This window comes from Misgurnus anguillicaudatus, chromosome 2 (genome assembly GCF_027580225.2).
Source record: "Misgurnus anguillicaudatus chromosome 2, ASM2758022v2, whole genome shotgun sequence".
Lineage (NCBI taxonomy): Eukaryota > Metazoa > Chordata > Actinopteri > Cypriniformes > Cobitidae > Misgurnus > Misgurnus anguillicaudatus.
The window spans coordinates 16477501-16500351 of record NC_073338.2 but is presented as its reverse complement, the minus strand read 5'-3'; the positions used below and the strand labels follow the sequence as shown (position 1 = coordinate 16500351).

The following is a 22851-nucleotide window of genomic DNA, read 5'->3' as shown; positions in this document are numbered from 1 at the left end:
TGTTCTGAGGGCAGAAAGAATGTGATTGGTTCACAAAAACGACCAATCAAAATGCTCGTTACTGGTTTATGGCCTCGGCGGAGCCTCCAAGGCAGCTTCTGCAGTGAAGCAGTTCGAGCTCACCGTTGGTCAGATGAGTAGCGCAGATATGGTAAGATAGGAACGAGACTCTTTGTGAGTTCAGCTCGAAACGTTTCGAGCATTTAAGTGACGCGTTTTTACGTGTCCGTGGCGGGACTTTCTTTTTCGTGCCGGTTTCACGTGTTGGTTGTTCAATTTTTTTTCCTTTTTTCAAACCATTGTCGATTGGGATTGGGGTTAGATTTGTGGTTTTTGGCACATTTTTATACTGTTTTCGCGCGAGGATAAAGTTGGGTTTGGGTTGGAATGGCATTGTTTATAAGTTTATTTGTCAGAAATTTAAGTTGTTCTTGCTTGGAGTTGGGGTTAGAGTTGGGTTAGGGTGAGGATGTCATTTTATGTAACAGAAAATTGTTCTAACCCCAATCCCAAGCGACAATGGTAAGAAAATAGGAAAAACAATTGAATAACCAATACGTGAAACTGGCACGAAAAAGAAAGTCGTGCCACGGGCACGTGGAAACGCGTCACTTGAATGCTCGGAGCGTTTCGAGCTGAATTCAAAAACAGTCTCGTTCCTATCTTACCATATCTGCGCTACTCATCTGACCAACGGTGAGCTCGAACTGCTTCACTGCAGAAGCTGCCTTGGAGGCTCCGCCGAGGCCATAAACCAGTAACGAGCATTTTGATTGGTCGTTTTTGTGGGCCAGTCGCGTTCTTTCTGCCCTCAGAGCATGTTTGAGTGGGGAAAACTCCTACGTGCGATATACACGCGTCCACCTCCTTGAGTCTTCCCCGACAACCGACTCCTGTCGGCCTGGTGGAGTAGCATGCCGCTAATCTGGAGCGCCGAATCTGGTACGTTGTCATTAAGCCAGAGTTCCATCACTAGAAACACGCAACAGTTCCTCATCTCCTTGTACATATTAATCCGCAGCCTTAATAAATCCATTTTGTTGTCCAACGCCCAAACATTAGCTAGAAGCTAGAAAAAGGGACGGAATCACCAGTCTACTATTGTTGTTAGTCTTTAGCTTAGCCAGCAGGCCTGCTTGCTTGCCTCTCTTCTGCCTCTGAACACACCGCTTCCTCTTACCTCTGAGCCGGCATATACAGTATTGCACTGCCAAGGCATTGTCTTCATATATCCCATCCTACCCAGCTCAGACTTTAGGTTCTGTGATAGTTTTACCCCTGCTGAAAAAACGGGAATTATGCTGGTCTATGCTGGTTTGATGCTGGTTTAGCTGGTGGTCACCAGCATACCTGCACCAAAACACAACATATGCTGGTCTTGCTGGTATAACCAGCATGGGATGCTGGTACTAGAGCTGGTTTAGCTGGTGCTTATGCTGGTTTGGTGCTGGTGTTCACTATCAAACCAGCACCAAAACACAACATATGCTGGTCTTGCTGGTATGCTGTTTCTTTCAGCAGGGACGTCATACTTGCTATTAATTTCGTCATACTTTGCTATTATACCTCAGAAACACGCTTGCACACATTTAATGTTCCCTGCAATATTCCTTACTGTGGCCAGCGAAGCAGAGAAAATACTAATAAAACCTCATAAAACCGGGAGCTCAAGAAGCCCCTGCGCTGTTGTTGTTGTTTTCTGTCCTTCAATAATTCTGTTTTTCAACAGTAGATGTCATTAATGCTCATTCATTACTTCATTAATCACTCCATTATTTAATTGACATAAACACTGCTTCAATGTCACTTTTACACTCAGTAGTGTGATCTCATATAGACAGCAGTGGAAATCTAACACTGGGGATTTTGCTTTTTAAGTTTGTGTGGTGTAAAATGTCTGTAGCCCATAATTATGGTGGTGACAGAAGACAAACAGATTCTGTCAGTTATATATCAGTGTTAAAGGGAGATACTGTTTGACTCACCTGCAGTGTTTTTCATCTTGGTGTAGAGTTTCATTTGCACTTTTCAAGTTGTTTCAATTACATCTTGCTATTTCTCTTTCAGTCTAAGTCGCTGTAATCTCACAGAGAAAAGTTGTTCAGCATTGGCTTCAGTGCTCAGCTCAAACTCCTCAAGTCTGAGAGAACTCAACCTGAATGTCAATAACCTGCAGGATTCAGGAGTGAAGCTGCTCTCTGATGGACTGAAGAATACAAACTGTAAACTGGAGATATTACAGTAAGAAAATCCTTAAACCAGTAAAGTTAAATGTGTGTTTGTATCATGTAAATTCTAGGGCTGTCAAAATTAACGCGTTAATAACGCGTTAACGCAAATTCATTTTAACGCCACTAATTTTATTAACAGAGATTAACGCAACGCGCAATTTCTGTTTGACCCTTGGTCCAGCCCATATAGTTGAATGAACAGAGACGCAGACAAATGTGACTCTCTCTAAATGAGTAAAAGGTTTTCATAGAAATAAGAACATTAAGCAAATCGTCTACCAAATCCAATGCTTTAAATGCTCGTTGGACATCTGAAATGATCTTTATTTATACGTCTGAGAGGTGTAACGTTACCGTCCAACTAATGCTTAATCTAATACAAAAATGCGTCTCAATTCATTTTGGTTTCGCTTTTATGCATGACTTAAAAAATAGACTGCAGGACTTGCTTGATGTTAAAAGAGTCATTAAGAGAGATAAAGTTCGGTACCTGATTAATGTTAAAGAGTTATTAAGAGCGACAAGACTCAAAAGCGATCCCCTCACGCTGACTGACATCTGAGGCGCGTGCACACAGACGCGCGAGTGCGCGACCTGGAGACATCTACACAAAATTACAGTTTTACAAATATCTGTTTTTATAAGAATTCACGCAGGTAGGATCTATAATCTGTTATGTCTTAAGTAAATGTTTGGTTAACTGTTGGTTAAAAATATCTGATGTGTAAAATTATATTAGATCACTTAGATTTTAAGCAGTCTGTCTCAATGTCAATCAAACAAAAGGAAAAAAGTTGAACATACATTGATGATGTTTTTGCTTTGTGTGTGCTAAATCTATTAGTTTTACCAGTGATTTTAAGGTATTGATGTGGTAATATAATGTATGGATGTGGTAATTTTTGTGGTAATTTGACTCTTTCATCTTCAAACACGTGTAGTTCTGTCATATTTTGTTATATTTCAACAAATCATGCATTGTTCTATGTTTTAATAGAGAATGTCAAAATATGAACAACTATTTTTTTTTAAATTGGCTAATTCTGACTCAACTTGCCAGCACAGGTCACAAATGATACAGCAGCAAACAAAAATGGAGAAAGAAAAATCTTCTTAAAGGAAAATTAGTATACAAAACAATGGCTGATGATCCTGTTAAAAATGTAAACAGGCTGTTGTTAACATACATTTGCATAAAGCATCTATATATATATGTATATATGATTAGAATATTAAAAACCTGAAAAGTGTTAAATTAGGGTAAATTTAGAATGGATAAAAATGTGCGATTAATTTGCGATTAATCGCAGTTAACTCATGAAATCATGCGATTAATCTAGATTAATTTTTTTAATCTATTGACAGCCCTAGTAAATTCATTAAAGATCTTTATCAAAGTTGATCAGAATCATCTTCATATCATGTTGCTTATCATACACTCTAAAAAAATCTATAAAAAAACGGACAAAGTTCTGTATAAAATATAAAGGAATTTCCCGTATTTATGTTTTACAGGCGTTTTACCTGTTTTTTTTTTTTTTTAAAGGGGTAATAGCATGAAAATGCTAGCATTGCCACTTTGCAGGCCTGAGCAAAAATGTGTCGTTTTGGGTGTGTTTTTTAAAATGCAAATGAGCGGATGAAGTGCAAACACTGATCACAATGATGGTAGTTTGTTGTAATTCAAACTCAATTGTGCTGTCAAGTCCTTCTTTTCTCTCTCTTTCTCTCTGCACTAAAGGGCAGTGCAGTGGTTGGATAGTGCAGATTAAGGGGGCGGTATTATTCTAATAAGATATCCTTATGACATCATAATTAAAGCCAAATTTCAATGACCTATTTTTGCTCACACCTACAAAGTGGCAATGCTAACATTTTCATGCCATGGCCCCTTTAATAACACATTGCATTATGGGTGCAATTACTCCAATTACAGTCTTTCACTTTTGCCTCTCTATCACCATCTCTGTTTGAAACCTAAAATTACAACTTGCTTGCAGAGTTATTTTCTAAACATGGATGATTTTTAACTTCTGAACAACTGTTGTCAGAACAAGATACAAGTGTTAAACTATTCCAGCATCCACACACGTGATTTAGTAGACAAATCTTCTTTCTGACGTGATGTAGAGCCCTGCGCAGGACTGTTTTTTTAAACCCGCGCCCGCCCGCACCCGCTGAATTTATGACCAGTCCCGCCCGCTCCCGCAACCTGCGTGTTCCACTCCCGCCCGCGCCTGCAATATTTGTGTCCACTCCCGCCCGCTCCCGCGGATTTTCTCGGAGCTTGTGAAAACTACACAAATGCATGTTCTTCATCGGTTCAGATTAACATCCAGAATAACAGACTTTCAACACTATTGTGTTTAAAATTAGGGATGTGCACGAATGGTCGAATATTTGATCTAAAATAATAATTATAATGGAAAAGATGCTATTGGAATGTTAGTTTGTTTGTTTTTAATGCGCCACCGCAGGGTGAATGCTACTATTCATTTAATGTTTCCACTTCATGTATTGTCTTTTACAGTCTTGTAAATATACATCAAATATAAATTATATATACATGAAAATGTATTTGTGTGTATATCTGATTGTTTTGGCAATTCAGATCGCAGACTAATTTAAGTATTTAGAGTTTTAACACCGGGTTGTTTGTTTTGTCCACCGGCTCAGGTTTAATTTAGACGTGCTTCTCCGCCGCATCAGCGCGCATTGTAAGGTGCCACCCACCAGACCAACGACGGATGCAAGTGGAGTGGGTGAAGGGGACTCGTGTTCGTTCCTTCCTCAGCGCTTCTAGAAGAATAATTCCATATCATGATTAAATTAATTTCTTTGATCTCTGTGTTTAAATTATTATCTGACTCCAATTTAATATATTAAGAATTTTGTGCATTATTCCAATTATCTGTTGATCATAATTTAGATGTTTGATTATTTATAAATTCCCATAGTCTTAATTATTCGTTCATTAGGGACCCGATATCGCACAGGATATACGCCGGCCGTTTGCGTACATCTCACGGACACAAAATTGCCAGTTCTGATCTTAGTGAGAGGTTGCCGGGTAAACTAATATTTTTATGTCTGGCCGCTCCATGCTTGCTCCGATCATAAAAATAGTTACTTTAGTCACGATCATGCAACTTGCTAAGGCAGGTGATAGACATAAATCTGAGAGTCCTGGTGAATGTGCTACCTGCTCCATTCAACATCAAAACACCAGTGTGATAATATCCTGACATACTTATTCTGCAGTAATACCAGACTCCTTCTAATCTACTGGAAATAATAATTTCTGAAAGAATTAAAATAAATCAATACAATTCCTGAAGAATTCAGATGAATCAAATGTAACAATTTATTATACCAGGCAGGTTTCAGCTTCAAACATAAATTAAACAATATCATACAGAATTTGATTCAATTCCAATTAATTAAAATGATCAACAGTTGCAAAAGTTACAAAGCCATACCTGGCAATAGACACTCTGGCTACAGAGTACTTCCATCATGAATATAATATACCCAAAATGGTGTAGGAAGATTCTGTTAAAGATTTCTCCCATAATGTTTGAATACACACACACGAAGTGTGGGGAAGATTCTTGCTAAAGAATACTTCCCCGAGTCTCTTGCCAAGCCACCTTATATACACAGAATGAGACAAAGAATAATAAAATCTCAAAACAGGATTTGGTTGGTCGGTTCTCGTGACCTGAAGGAGCACCAAATGGGACTGTTAACCATCTGTGATCTAGATCTCCTCATGAGTTGACACCCATCACAGGAGTACAGATTATGTCTTAAGTTTTAAACTTTGATATACTTTCTCTTAGCATTATAGAAATTAGACCTTTTTAACCATCGCACCATGACCTTTAAAACAACACCAAACATGAAGATGAAACCTTTGTAGCATCACAACATATGATATACCCAATGTTACATGTGTTTAGTATATTTCCAGTAACCAAAACCTTAAAGGAGAAGAGAGAGGGGGTGAAATACAGATCAGTTCCTGTGTATCCGTGACCCCTGTGGAGAGAGATAACACCCTTTCTCGGGAACAGGCATAGAATGTGGTTTTATTGTTTTATCGTCCAGCTCCAAAAACACACTCTTGTCCATCTGCCCTACAGCATCATGAGAGATTTGTTAGCGTCTTGTTATGGCTTATTTTATTTTGTTATTACAGCTAAATGGGACAGACATGGAAAACGAAACAGAGAACATTTATTATATGCGGTGCTCTATATGGAAAATGAAGCGGAACTGCAAATGCCTGTTTAAGCAGAGTTTTCTCCGCTGGCATTAAGAACAGGCTTTCACCGGAGCAAGTAGGCTAAATATGGTTGTCTTTCTTCATAAAAACATGTCAAACCAAATAAAGAAAAAGATATTCATATGCCGACCGTGCAGTCTGTTATAGCCTATGTTTTTTCGTTTGCTCCTGGCTCTTACTTGGTGTTTCGAGTCTGGTTGATAGCGTACTTTGTCATGTCCTCAAACTTTAAACTTTGCTTGCGTTTGGTGTTAGAGTATAATACTTGCTATATACTATAATTTCTATAAGATCAAACAGTACTGAATTCGTACTAATGACCGCATTGAAACCAATGATTTGACTCAGCCTTCGCTCTGCGTTGGGTTTTACGCAGTTAAAATGACATAATTTTTTAAGCAGTGTTTTGTAACATTAACCGTTAAAACAAAACCTCAGTTTTCAAATGTATACTGCATAATACACATGCATCAAATGATTAATTAAACAAACAAACAAACAGTTTAACTGTTAACAACCGGATTTGTCACTAGTGCTCACCAGTTCTTCCAGACGCGAGGCATATAGTGTATAACAGCATTGGGCATGTGCTCCCCGAAGTTGCCACGGTATGTCCCACATAATGTTTAGCTTAATTTTCTTTTCAACTTCATGTGTTGACCCCATTTCTATTACATGCAAAATCCCACCGGGACCTGCGGGTCTCCCGCAAAAAAATTCTGACCGCCCACTCCCACCCGCAGCAAAGGTGAACCCGCCCGTCCCCGCGAGATTTGCGTTGGGTCCCGCGGGAGTCCAATCCCAATGCAGCCCTCTAACGTGATGTGTAAGTCAAATGGATATTTACCACAACATTTATCACATTAAATCTACAGTTTGTGTTTGTTTTAGATTCTTTTGAAGTCACCACTATGGTGATTAGTGTTCCCTTTTGTTAGGCTTTTGTCCCTTGAACTTCACTGAATTGACTTCACTCTATTAGCAATTGTGATAGTGTTTCATTAAATGGGTCATAGCGTGAAAATCAGACTTTTTCCATGTTTAAAGGGGCCATGGCACAAGACTTTAAGATGTCAAATAAATCGTTGTTGTCCTTAGAGCACATATGTGAAGTTTTAGCTCAAAATTCCATATAGGTAATTTATTATAACATGTTAAAATTGACACTTTGTTGGTGTGTGCAAAAATGTGCCGTTTTGTGTGTGTCATTTAAAATGCAAATGAGCTGATGAAGTGCAAACACTGATCACAATGATGGTGGTTTGTTGCAATTGAAACTCAATTGTGCTGTGAATTATTTTTTCTCTCTCTTTTTCTCTCCATACTAAATGGCAGTGCTGTGATTGGATAGTGCAGATTAAGGGGGCGGTATTATTCTAATAAGAGCTCCTTATGACAACATAAATAGGGACAAATTTCAACGACCTATTTTTGTATGTCCTTGTAGAGAATGGTTTCCCAAAACTAAGTTACTGGGTTGATCTTTTTCACATTTTCTAGGTTGATAGAAGCACTGGGAACCCAATTACAGCATTTAAACATGGAAAAGTCAGATTTTCATGCCATAGCCCTTTTTAAGCGCGAGTTTTTCTCCTTCTGTCTTTAGGCTTTGTTGCTGTGATATTGGAGATTTAGGTTGTACTGCTTTGGCTTCAGCTCTGAGATCAAACCCATCACATCTGAGAGAATTGAATCTGAACTATAATAAACCAGGAGATTCAGGAGTGAAGCTGCTCTCTGATCTACTAAAAGATTCAAACTGTAAACTACAGTAAGTGACTGTCAAAACAATCAAAATATTTTATTTTGTCAATGCTATAGAATCCCCCACCTCTCCCCGCTGTAAAAAAAATAGCTTTTACTCTGAGTAAAGTTAAAATGACTTACTTTTTACTTTTACTTGAGTAGATTTTTAGACCAGTAACTTTACTTTTACTTAAGTAAAACGTTATTATTAAAGTAACTTTACTTTTACTTAAGTAGAATATTTTATGACTCTTTCCACCTCTGTGCATATCTAAATGCCGAGGCAAGTGTCAAGTGTTCAGTCATTTAATAATAAAGCCATCGGCATTACATTGGCTGCAGCTCCCTCGTCCACGGAGCGGATGTTGTTGATACACAAAGAAAAAACCTTTTTTTATTAAAAGTTTTTATTAAAAGCGGTTTTAATGCTGATAAGCAATCAGTTATATTTTGGCACCTTGTATTTGTGTTGATCAGTTAAAGTAATTTAAATCTTTAAAACTGGATCTAGAGGCAGAGGACGCTAAATCTGTCATCTCATAAGCTTTGCTTATCCCGTGCGAACCGGCCACACGAAACTCAGACGTAGGGATGTCATTTTTTATTTACACTAGGTCCCCAGATAATACTAATCCCGTGCGAATAGTAACAGAGATGGTGAGAAAGAAGATTTTAATTCTGCTTCAGTGTTACTTTTTAACACTCTGTAAGATTGCAGGGTAGGCTGGAAGGAGCCTGATGAGTGAATCAGGTGTTTTTCATATAAGGAGACATCTAACGGCGCATTAACACGGGGCGTAAGCGTCAACGCTTAACGGAAGGCGTGTCTGAAGCGTGGCCAACAGCCAAACACAGTGGCCGCTACACAAGCTCCGTTCTTCCATAAACGTAATTGGCTGGCTCTGTCTAGGTAATTTGCATAAGGCGATCTGATTGGTTGACGCACGCGTTGCCGCTTGAAAAGTTGAGAAATGTTCAACTTCTGCCACGAGCAACTGCACTGACGCAGCGCGACGGATCCACAATTCAGTTCGGCAACGCATGACGTCACCCATTAAAAGTGAATGGGAAGCGTTAACGCTGACGCCCCGTGTGAATGCGCCGTAAAACATTCTGTGGGGGTCCCAAGGACCTGGATTTGGGAACCACTAAAACAGTGGTTTTCAACTCTGTTCCTGGAGGCCCAATGTTCTGCACATTTTGTATGTCTCTTTTATCTGACAGACTCAGTTCAGTTCATGGAGATCTCTTCAAATAAGATGATGATTTAAATCAGGTGTTAAATAAGGGAGACATAGAAAAAATGCAGAGCAGTGGGCCTCCAGGAATAATGTTAAGAACCACTGGTCACCATTATGGTAATGAGTGATCTGTTTAGTATGGCACTTGAAGCTTCATTAAAGTATTTTACATCAAACTATTGCAGAAATCTTGTAATAAACACATTTGCTTGAACTATTGTGGTAGAAGAGTGACGTATACAGACTTTTTCTGAAGTCACATGATTTGACACTAAGATGGTGTATTGTGACATTTTCTGGCTTTATCTGGGTTTCACGACTCGTGCAAACAGTAGATAGGAGTTTCCCTTACTCAAACATGTTCTGAGGGCAGAAAGAATGTGATTGGTTCACAAAAAAGACCAATCAAAATGGTCGTTGCTGGTTTGGGCCCTCGGCGGAGCCTCCGGGGCGGCTTCTGCGGTGGAGCCGTTTGGGCTCGCCGTTGGTCAGATGAGTGGCGCAGATGTCGTGGGATGGGAGTGAGACTGTTTTTGAGTTCGGCTCGAGGCGTTTTGAGCATTTAAAGGAGCGGTGAATCAAAAACTCAATTTTAACTTGATAATTTGTTATATAAGAGGTCATCATACTTAAATGAACATCCTGCAAGTTTCAGAACTGAAAACTTCCGTGCTACTGAAATATAACCGTCTTTGGCACCAAGCCAGCTAAAAACTCCAGTCTAAAATTCGGAAATCTATGACGTCAAAGTAGAATTGAAACACCTCCCCATAACCAAAAGGACAAGTCTACTTTTGTAGCCCCGCCCACAGCTTCGCGTGACACGTGTGTCTCAGTAAGTAAACATGTCTTTAAAGATTGACAAATTTAACCAAAATGACTTTTTAAATACATTTTTTCTGAGAGACTTTTATTTTGACGCGGTGATCTGTTATGATACCATGGAAACGCATTTTCACAACCGCGTGGGAACAACCATGGGAACAACACAGAAGCTAAATACTTCAATTCGGAGGCTTGGAACTTAACATTAGCAATATGCTTGGATAAAGTTTGCTTTTGAAGAAGTTCCAGCTCGTGTGGGGAGCGTTTGTTAACGTTGTGGACATGGATTCATTTGTAAAGAAGTCGATGCTGGATTTGCAGAGAGACTCAGTCAGAAGCACCACTTATATTGGATCTGACAACAATGACACAGCAGTATAATTCACAGTAAGACATTTTACTTTATTTAAGTTACTGCGTTTCACTATTGCTTTGTTAAAAGAGATTGCTTAATGTGTCCTGTTGTAACATCCGTGTCTAAATACGTTTGTTGACTGTTTTAATTTACTAAAAACATTAAACGATTAATAAAGGTACAACACTTAACAATACGACTGTAATTTAAAGGTAGAAATATACAAAGTTAGTTATAAGGAAGGATTTATCAACCGCAGTTTAGATTCTGATGCCCGTTTACTGTGTTGTATACGGTAATTTAGGCAAGTTCCGTTTGAAAGGTCAAACACTCAACAAAGCTTATTTTTTATCATATAACTGTGGTATTTAACATTACGTCAATGTAAAAGCGACCTCACAAGCACAATAGAAATATACAAAGTTATTGATAAGGATTTATTAGCCGCAGTTTAGATTCGGATGCACGCTTACTGTGTTTTATGCGGTAATTTAGTCACGTCAAGTTTTGTTTCTACTTTAATATACGTATTGTCATTTATGTGTATCATGTTTAGCACCCAGAATCTTTTGTGTCTCAAACATATTTGTGTTCGGCTGCTATTTTTATCACATTAATGTTTTTAAAACATTTCCCTACATGTAATGACGGGGAATGAAGCTGTCCAATCATAGCAGTGGGTGTTTACGTTCAGGTCTTCAATGCGGCCCGCCCCTTAAAACGAACCATTTCTCAAGACAGCCACTAATCCATGTTACAAAATAGCGTATTACTTGTTGCTTTTGATGTTTTTGAATGTAAAAACAACGCGAAATGCATAAGTAGACATCAATCAACGTCATAAAGCAATAAAATCGACCAATTCACGGCCCCTTTAAGTGACGTGTTTTCGCGTGTCTGTGGCGCGACTTTCTTTTTCGTGGCGGTTTTATGCATTGGTTGTTCAATTTTTTGCCTTTTTTTCAAACCATTGTCGATTGGGGTTAGATTTGGGGTTTTCCCACATTTTTATACTGTTTTCGCGCGAGGATAAAGTTGGGTTTGGGTTAGAATGGCATTCTTTATACGCTTATTTGTCAGAAATTTAAATTGTTCTTGCTTGGAGTTGGGGTTACAGTTGGGTTAGAGTGAGGATGTCATTTTATATAACAGAAAGTTGTTCTAACCCCAATCGACAATGGTAAGAAAATAGGAAAAACAATTGAATAACCAATACGTGAAACTGGCACGAAAAAGAAAGTCGTGCCACGGACACAAGAAAACGTGTCACTTAAATGCTCGAAACGTTTCGAGCTGAATTCAAAACGGTCTTATTCCTATCTTACCATATCTGCGCTACTCATCTGACCAATGGTGAGCTCGAACTGCTTCACTGCAGAAGCTGCCTTGGAGGCTCCGCCGAGGGCTTAAACCAGTAACGAGCATTTTGATTGGTCGTTTTTGTGGGCCGGTCACGTTCTTTCTGCCCTCGGAGCATGTTTGAGTAGGGACAACACCTACGTGCTTTTAAACACAGCTAATTATTTCCATTTGGGACGAAACAAATGATTGGCTTGCGCGACTGTCACTCTCTCTCGCGACCATGGCTACCAATCCTGTTGCTATGGGATCTGCCCACACATGCGCACACCTGATTGATTTGAGAGTGCACGGGGCACTCTAGGAAGAGCAAAAGTATGGCAGAGAAAGTGCATTCAGAACTCACAGTACCTGCATATCCACTCAGCGAAGACGAACGAGGCAAAAAAGGAATAAACGAAGAAATCAAACGAGAGTAAATATCGCGTGGCTTTTCCTCGAGTCGACGATGCGGTAGCAGTATTTTCCTTGGAGTTTAGTCCTCATCAGAGTCAACAATGCTTTCATCACAGAAACTCTCACATGCAAAACACCGTATATGTTATGTATCTTCCACGAAATTCACCTTCATCACAGTGTAACTGATGGTAATGAAAAAAACTTGTATCAATGCAACCTGTTTTTAGTTTTGTCTTATAAATATAACTAGCTCGTTTTTACCGAATCAAACAAAATATATTTTAAACTTTACCAGTATTGATATGCTAGCTTGATGTATCGTATTTGTTTATAATCATAGTGATAAAGTTGGGTGTATTATTACATGTGATTGCTTTGTCACTGGTACCACAATAAACTTCATCAAAGTTTTTTACGTCCTCATAATTTTTTCTTACAATAGTATAACAACAATTAAAGCACACACACACACACACACACACACACACACACACACACACACACACACACACACACACACACACACACACACACACACACACACACACACACACACACACACACACAGTCAGGCATACATGGTTTACGGGGACATTACCATAGGCGCAATGCATTTTATGCTGTACAAACTGTGTTTATATAATCCACAACAAGATTGGTGTTAAAAAAACACTAAATCAGTGTTAAAGTTAATAAGATAATGAAGTGATTAAGTCATTGATAGTGGACACCTGCTGGTCATTCTGTGTCAAATCAACTCAATTTTGAAATAGTTCATGTCTTAAAGGGGTCATATGATGAAAATGTTAGCATTGCCACTTTGTAGGTGTGAGCAAAAATAGGTCATTGAAATTTGGCTTTCATTATGATGTCATAAGGATATCTTATTAGAATAATACTGCCTCCTTAATCTGAACTCTCCAACCACTGCACTGCCGTTTAGTGCAGAGAGAAAGAGAGAGAAACGAAGGACTTGACAGCACAATTGAGTTTGAATTACAACAAACCACCATCATTGTGATCAGTGTTTGAACTTTATCCACTCATTTGCATTTTAAAAAACACACCCAAAACGACACATTTTTGCTCAAACCTACAAAGTGGCAATGCTAACATTTTCATCATATGACCCCTTTAAAATGTTTATTTTGTTGACTTTTTCTGGAGAAAGTAATACTAAAATGAGGAAGAAAGCCAAATTATTAAATGCAATAGACAAAATCCCCATAGTTAAATGAACACTATCATCATCTCTGTTTGAAAACTAAAATTACAACTTGCTTGCAGAGTTACATGGATGATAGGTTTAACTTCTAAAGAACTGCTGAAAATCTGGTTAATAAAGTAAATCACCATTGTGCCGATTAGTGTTTCCTTTAGTTGGGTACTTGGGTCTTGAAGTTTATTGTTAGTTTTCTTCTGCTAATTGTGGCAGTGTGTTTATAAAACACATCTGTTAAAGCAGAGGACCATGAGAGAAATGAAGTCTATAACTGTTACTATGTTAATTAGTATGAAAGTATAAGTATTGGGATTCAATGATATCATAAAAAAGTAATCACTGACTATAAGTGTTTAATTTATGTTCTGCCAACCCTGTGAGGCTCCCATGAAATCCAACAGTTCTGTAAAAGTCCACATACCCTGAAGAGTTAAATATTGTTTAGCCAAATCTAATCTGTGGTGTGAGCCAGACACACTGAGACATCAACAATCAGCCTATAAAACACAATCATGGTGACAATCAACAACAAAACGTCATGCCACAATACATGCTGGGTACCAGGATTGTAGAAAACTCATTCATAAATCCCATCATGCATTGCAACATGACAAACATTTTGCAACTTTCTTACCATTAACTGTCACCATTGTTGCGATTTGTATAAGAAATCATGAAGTCTCTCTTAAGCAAAAAACAAACAAAAAAACACACTAAAGCATAATGGCAGTCTTATTCAATACAATGTCATTTGCATAGAGATTTTTATATGCCTGTTTCTTCATAATTAATTTGTGATTAAATGTTTCAATGATTTCTAGAGAAGAATATAATAAAAATAAACAATCTGAGAAGGTCTGGAAGGTTTTCCCTTTACATGAAGCAATGAACAAGTAGTCTTACTAAAACATTGTTGCTATTGCTACAAGAGGAGAGTTAGATCAGTGAAGGTCAAGGGCCAAGTGCTAGACTAAAGGAAACACTAATCACAATAATGGTGACTTCAGATGAACTCATAACAAACACATTTAATGTGATACATTTTGTGATAAATGTCTATTTGATTTGTTTGACATCACGTAAGAAAGAAGATTTGTCTACTAAATCACGCGTGTGGATACTGGAATAGTTGAGCACTTGTATTTTGTTCTGACAGCTGTTTAGAAGTTAAACTTATCCATTTAGAAAATAACTCTGCAAGTTATCATTTTATTTTTCAAACAGAGATGCTGATAGAGAGGCAAACGTGAAAGATTGCAGCTTTTGGAGGCATACACCAAACAGTATTCATCTCAGGGATGCAAACTTGTCACCTTTCGGCGAAATTCGCCGTTTTTGATCCAAAATAGGTAATTCTTGTGATTCGTCTAGATGAGATTTTGAAAATGAGGGGTGAGGGGGGGTCTGCCACAGGGTAGCAGTAAATGAAATTATGAAAATCATGTCCAGCTATTGTGGTAATGATGTCAGTTTGGCGGGTAATGTTTTACAATTTATAGTCACCTCATTTGCTGCCGAAGTTTAAGCAGTCTGCAGATTTAGCGCACACACTTAACTCATGGTATTTTCTCATTCGAGGTTACGTGCCCACCTCACGTTGCTGTGTGCGTGGTCATAAAAGCTTAACATTTGTACACCACAGTTTTAAATTAAGTTATTTTAAGCCATTGAAACACAAACAACAGTGCTATATGCGCTATATACCCGTTTCTGTTTGAGAGGAGCGTGGAAGCCGCGTATCCGCTTCTCATTAAGCTTGTGAGTATTTTTGCCGCCGTATTAGCCTTTAATACACACATGCGTCAAAATTCCCAGTTTTTGTAAGTGTCCTCATAAACACGATAATTCAGGGCTTAAGAGAAAGTAAACAGCTAAAAGAGAAAACACATGTGAAACAGTATATTAGATCCGGAGTCAGACTTCGGTCTTAAAGGGGAAGTTACCTAATTTTGCTCCTGTCTGTCACTCGTGCTAATCAAACAGTATTGAGAGAAAATCTCTCACTGCTCTTAACTAAATCACTTCTCTACCTTTAATAACATTTGTACGTCGAATTGTACATGACTTTGATTCGAGTTGCTCGTTCAGGGTTCATATTCTTAGAGCTATGACTGTGGAACAGAAAAAAACTAAATTATTTGTTTATGTGTAGTACTAAATAATAATAAAAATGCACATTTCTGTAACACTTTACAAAAAGGTTGTATTTGTTCACATTAGTAAATGCATTATGAACGAAAAATGAACATTATATTGTATATAAGCATTTATTAATTCTTGTTTATGTCATTACAGTAATTGGTGTTATTAATTGATGTTGCATTAAAATGCTAAAATGAATAAGATATACAATAAATAAATTACAAATTATAATATGTATGTCATACATTTGTTCATATATATATATATATATATATGACATACATATTATAATTTGTAATTTATTTATATATATATATGAACGCTTGTGTCTTCGTCACCTTTTTCACCCCTGATGAGTTTGCACCCCTGCATCTATTGCATTTAATAATTTGTCTTTTTTATTTTTTTAGTATTTTCTCCAGAAAACGAGTCATCAAAATAAAAATTTAGAGACAGGAAAATGTCCAAAATGTAATTGATTTGAATGACCAGCAGGTGTTCACCATTAATGTCTTAATCATCACTTCACTATCTCATTAACTTTAACACTGATTTAGAGTTATATTTTTAACACCCGTCTTTTTTAACACCGATCTTGGTGTGGATTATATAAACACCAAATAGTGTTGATTTAACACTGATAGAGTTAATTTAACACTGGGGATTTTCCTGTGTACCCCAGTCCCTAACCCCAATGTCACAAAAACCTGTTGCCAGTCTTTGATCCATGAAAAACTACCATTTAGTATGTTTTTTAGCGTTTCAGTTTATGTACACACTTCCTGTTTCCAAACCATATGGTTATAGCCAGAGATGGGGATAAATACATGGAAATGTATTTCAAATACAAATACAAAATACTGTGTTGAAAAATGTATTTAAATACAAATACAAAATACTGTGAGGAAAAATTTATTTAAATACAAATACAGTATTTTGTATTTTGAAAATTCACAAAATACATGTGAAATTGGTGATTCAGTGCAAGTATCCCTATTAGGCTGAAATCTATCTGGGTCTATTTCTGAATGCCAAAAAGCATTTAGATGTGTGCAACTGCTTAGAAACTTTCATTTTATTTTAAGTACCTCTTGCTTTCTACTGCCCTGTAAAAAAATAAAAAACTTGGTAACACTTTACTTGAAGGGGTGTGCATAAGGCTGACATGACACATTCATAATCATAACATGACATGTGTCATGAACATGAAGAAGATTTTATGCACATTTATGCCCAGCCAGCAATGCTTGGTGGGGCAAATGTAGGCCCCATCTGACTTAGCCCACATGAACCTTCTGTAGAAACAATAGCCAATGTGGACTAAACCAAAGTCAAGTGTGGGTGTGGTTGGGTTGAAGAAGTGATGAAGTTAATTAGATAATGAAGAGATGAGCGAAGTGATGATTGACCATTGATGATGGACGCCTGCTGTTGATAAGCAGAATCACTAGGAGGGATTAACAGGAAGAGAATAAGGACAAAATACCAGCAGAACCCCAACAACTACAAAAAATAAATAAACATTTCTTGGTGGAGCTAGTGTGGACTGCAAAATCCCCAGTGTTCAATTAACATTAACTCTGCTTAGTGTTTGTGTAGATCCACACTACAGAGTGTGTACGAGAGTTGGTACGTATATAGATCCCATCGACCCGAACAACTTTCACAATCAAACTTATTCCGATCGCATCGATGTGCCTTTTGTGACTCCCGGGTATAGCGCCACCACCAGGCACCAGGAAGTGTGTCAGTCACAAAGGTAGATTTTTTTGACAGTTCCATGCAATGTTCTTTTAAATACTCCATCTAGAATATTCAAGCAAGTGACACCAAAAGTGGTCAACATGATGCTGAGACATTGTAGATGATAAATTGCGAAGGGATTTTTGATATCTCAAACGCTGCTCCCATGGCAACGGGTCAAACTTTACTTTCATTTTAAAGGCATATTTAAGCCTTACAGTTGTATGCAGTTGTATGGTGGTGGTGGTGGTCATGTAAAAAAACTGATATGCTATTTTAATTTGCTTACCAAAAATATTTTTTTCTGTCGGTAATGTGATACTGAAGTATGACATCTGGCACTCTCATATCAGTTTATCATTTTAAAGAAAGTTGAAATACTGTATAGTTCAAAACTAACCGTTGTCCAATTTAGACACCCAATTTAATGAATCTGAGTATGGATCTCAATAATGGTGACCATAAAATGAAAAGCTTCGTGCTGCAATGCATTCTGGGTATCAACAAATCTTATAAATGGTAAATGGTAAAATAGCAGGCAGAAAAAACATACAGAGTCAAGAGTCCAACTAAAACAGCCACTGATCACAATAATGGTGACTTTAAATGAAACATCTAAACCTAAGTTAATAAATAACTCTACAAGTAAGATCTAAGATGTAAAATGCTTCAAGTGTTACTTTTATTAACACTCTGTAGTGTGGATCTATATAAACACTGAGCAGCATTAATTGAACACTGGGGATTTTGCAGTCTACATTAGCTCCACCAAGAAATTTTGTCTTTATTCTCTTCTTGTTCATCTTTCTTTAGTGATTCTGTTTATTAACAGCAGGTGTTTATCATTTATGATCAATCATCACTTCATTCATCTCTTCATTATCTAATTAACTTCATCACTTCTTCAACCCAACCACACCCATACTTTACTTTGGTTTAGTCCACATTGGCTTTTGTTTCTACAGAAGGTTCATGTGGGCTAAGTCAGATGGAGCCAGCATGAAACCCACCAAGCACTGCTGGCTGGGAAGTTATGATGTATGGGTTAATGTCAAGTTGTCATAACAAAGATATCTCATCTTTGCAATAAAAATGACATAATTGAACAAATGACACTTAATGACAGTTGTCATGGACGTCCATAGGATCTCCTTCATATTCATGACACGTGTCATGTCAGCCTTATGAACACCCATTCAAGTAAAGTAAAAACTTTTTCATGTGTTGTCGACCCAAAACCTAAACAGTTTATATGTGAAGAAATCCACGTATTTACTTCTCATGAGACGAGTGTTTGACAAATTATTCGTCCAACTACTTTCTCTCATCGCTGCTTTTTGATGGTTTTGAGAACAATTACTCATGAGTCGCCCTCTGTCATTTACATAATTATACAATGGAGAGCACGTCAAGCATAAAAGTCTTGTAGGTTTACTGAGGAGCCTGCAGGTTCACACCGTAGAGTAGAGCCATGCGAATTGCAAAAGTGTAAACAAGGCTTCAACTGCACAAAGCTAAAAAGAAATCAGCAACTGTGTGCTGATTCCACCACTTGCCGCGTCACGTGTGAAAGTGCCTTTAAAGGAAAACACCACCTTTTTTCAATATTTTACTATGTTCTTACCTCAACTTAGATGAATGAATACATGCCTATCTTTATTTCAATATGTGCCCTTCATCTTTGCACAGCGTGTCATGAATGTGTTAGCATTTAGCCTAGTCCCATTTATTCCTTATAAACAGGGAAGAATTTAGAAGCCACCAAACACTTCCATGTTTTCCCAATATAAAGACTGTTACATGAGTAGTTTCATGAGTAAGTATGGTGGCACAAAATAAAACGTGATTTTTAAGTGAATAAAAAATGAGAACTATATTGTATGACGGAAGAGCACTTAGTTTGCAGCACTTCGACCTCTGGCGCAGTAACATCATCACTAAGTGCTCTTCCTCCATGCATTGAAGATAGACAGTTATGTATTAATTTGTCTAAGTTGAGGTAAGAACATAGTAAAATATAAAAAAATTGTGGCTTTCCTTTAAGTCAAAAGTGTAGACCTATTTGTCAGCGTTCCACACTCTGTCTCAGTCGTGCAACGTGCAAGTGTGAATTTGAATTTCCTTTAGCGATAGTTATAATAACACAAATCACATCACACCCAATAATTCAATCGCCCTTGCTTTTTTCCCACTCCAACATTTCAATTATTGCCCTCTAAAAGCTGCACAGATATATTTGCTTACCTGAACTCTGGTGTCTGGTCTGAACTAGTTGATGCATGAAAACAGCATCCTGACTGGTTGACTGGCTCAAAGTATTTTGATTTTTTTAAAAATACAAAAATACTCATCTTAAATATACTGTATTTAAATACGTGGTCAGCGGGGCGAGTGAACACTGACGTCCGCTCTTGCTTTGGTTCTCATTCGTACCGAATCTCACTAAGCAAACGTTCAAACAGGCGCTATCTTTACTAATCGACTGCAGATTTAAATATAATACATATACATTCTCGACTGAACTAATCTTAAAACTACACTTTGTGACCAAGAAACGGTAATATAAAGTAACGGCTTTTCCGTCCATTGAGTTGTTATGAGCTTCAAAGCAGCCGAAAGTTTTACCTGTCATTCTGGCCGCCCTCAAATCCGTGGCGGAAGAAGTAGTTCTCAAACAAAGAGGCTTTAAAATTAACTCCGTTGTTGTTTTCTAGTTTTCGTTTTTCAAACGTGTGCCGTCGAACTGTTGTATAAAAGCAATATCGCTCTCGGATTCGTGTGATATAGCTTTATATAGAGCTATATCACACTCCTACTCGAGCGATATTGCTTAAATATAAAAAACTGTGGTGTTTTCTGCCCTACAAAGGCAAAAGACTTTAACTCGCTAGAGTGTAAAACTGAGAAAAATGACTTTAAAGTTAAGACTTATAGTGAGTTTCAGTTGTCAGTTAATTTCTTCTTTATTTGTATTTACTCAGAAAATTTTTTTGACTCAAGATACTAATGCAAATAATAAAGGAGGTCTTGAATGTCTCAAAAATATCAATAAGTAATTTTTGACCAAAAACGAAGTTACTGCCTTTTGCATTTGTAGGGCAGTTTTCCTTTAAAGGGGTCATATTATGAGATATTTTTAAGATGTCAAATAAACATCTTTGGTGTCCCCAGAATGTGTATGTGAAGTTTTAGCTCAAAATACTCCACAGATAATTAATTACAGCATGTTAAAATTGTAAATTTGTAGGTCTGAGCAAAAGTCTGCCGTTTTTGGGTGTGTCATTTAAAATGCAAATGAGCTGATGAAATGCAAACACTGATCACAATGATGGTGGTTTGTTGTAATTGAAACTCAATTGTGCTGTCAAGTCCTTCTTTTCTCCCTCTTTCTCTCTGCTCTAAATTGCAGTGCTGTGGTTGGATAGTGCAGATTAAGGGGCGGTATTATTGTAATTCGCCTTGCTACCTACCTCACAAAACAGGCGAAATCTGAACAACCTAATTTTTCACATGCTTGCAGAAAATGGCTTACTCAAATAAAGTTATTGGGTTGATCTTTATCACATTTTATAGGAAGTTGAGACCCCCCCAAAAAAACAAAACAAAAACTCTTCGGATCTACATGATTCATGTGGATGACCTTTTTCAATTCAAAACGGCGATTTTCGCAGAAAAGCGACTAGTTTGCAGGTATGAAATAAACATAAACCAATGCTTAAAATGACATCAGCATTTTTGCCAAACCCAACTCTATCCTCAGGCGAAAACAGCCGAAAAAAATCAGAGGAAAACCACAAATCTAACCCCAATCCTAAGCGACAATGGTTTGGAAAAAGGATAAACAAGTGCCTAGCCAATGCGAGAAGCTGGCACAAAAAAAGAAAGTCATGTCACGGACACATTAAACATGTCACGTTCCTGTCTTGCCATGTCTGCGCTGCTCACCTGACCAGCGGTGGGCTCAAACTGCCAGAAGCTGGCGGAAGGCTCGATATCTAGCACCAGTGCTGAAATTGGATGAAACGCTCAGGGCACGGGGAGTGCCAGGCAGCGCTGCCTTGAAGGCCTCGTTGAGGGCTTAAAACACCAACGAGCCAGGAGGTCACCTCCTGCTGAAAAACTGTGCTAATTTTAGCTAATCCAGGTGATTGAAACAAAATACTGGAGAGGACTTTTACTCATGGCACATGGAGTGTCCACCTCTGCTCTTGAGCTGCTGATGCCTGCTGGTGTCTGTGGATTTGTGTCTGGAGAGACAGCTGCAGGAGACTAAATCTCTCTCACCAGTGCAGCACTAACTGGTGCGTGAGGGAGGTGCTCTCTCCTCAATACTAACACTACACACACACGCACGCGCACACACACGCACGCGCACACACACACACAAATTTTACCTCTTTGCAAAAGGAAAAGCCACAAAGAATCAAGAATGCATGATAATAAGGTGTCATGGCTCTGCAATCAAAAAAATGTGTTATAATGGAAGTCGATGGGGATAAAAAGGACACAACCCGTAAATGAGGGAGAAAAAAATAAAATCTGATGCTGCACAAAAACTTAAAATGCATCGAAGCCAATGTTTTTACTTATCTTTGGCATGCCCAAGACTGTGAAAAGGGTGAAAAAAATCCAATCCACAATCACTTTTTATATAGAAAATCAGTCATTTTGTGTTTTTTTCCCCTCAAATCAGTGGTATTACTTATGAGCTTGGCAATTAAAGAGTTAAAATCATGAAATTTTTGGAAACATTCGGTAGTTTTGATCAGTACTGAGGTTGATTAAAAGATTTATGCAAAAAAAAAAAATGGAAAAAAATTAATCTGATACATTTTTACAGCCATTTAATTTAGTGGCCATTTTTGGCCGCTAACAACACGTAAGGGTAGTGAATTGGCACAAGGGTTAAGCAAACACTAGCTGCGTTTACATGGACATTTGTAATCTGTTTAAATGATCAATCTGAATAAAAATGCTCAATGTAAACACCTCAATCGGACTAAAAAGTGCCAATCTGATTAAAAATCTAATCCGCTTGTTAGGGGTGGTTTATACCGTTTGTAATCCGCTCAAAATGACATGTATACACTTGATCTGATGGATAACTGAAACTGGGATGCTCTGCGCATGTGCCATCTTTTCTTTTTTTAATGGCGGTTGGCAAACCCACTGAAAGGTGCATTCCCGCCACCTACAGGACGGGAGTGTGGAGCATATGCACACGTGCAATGAAGTAGAATTGCCGTAATGACATGTGACGCAAATAACTCGAGTTTGTTTTGTTGAAGGAAGTGATTTGA

At 37.9% G+C, this 22851-nt stretch overlaps 1 protein-coding gene across 2 annotated transcripts in view; it reads left to right on the top strand.

Annotated features, from left to right (window-relative positions):
* Positions 1–22851, top strand: part of LOC141368963 (NLR family CARD domain-containing protein 3-like) — a 68891-nt gene that overhangs the window by 41448 nt on the left and 4592 nt on the right. For both annotated transcript variants that reach the window (XM_073873831.1, XM_073873822.1), the window contains 2 exons: positions 2068–2241; positions 8126–8290. In XM_073873831.1, coding sequence (XP_073729932.1) covers positions 2068–2241; positions 8126–8290 — 339 coding nt within the window. The remainder of the gene's footprint in view (positions 1–2067; positions 2242–8125; positions 8291–22851) is intronic.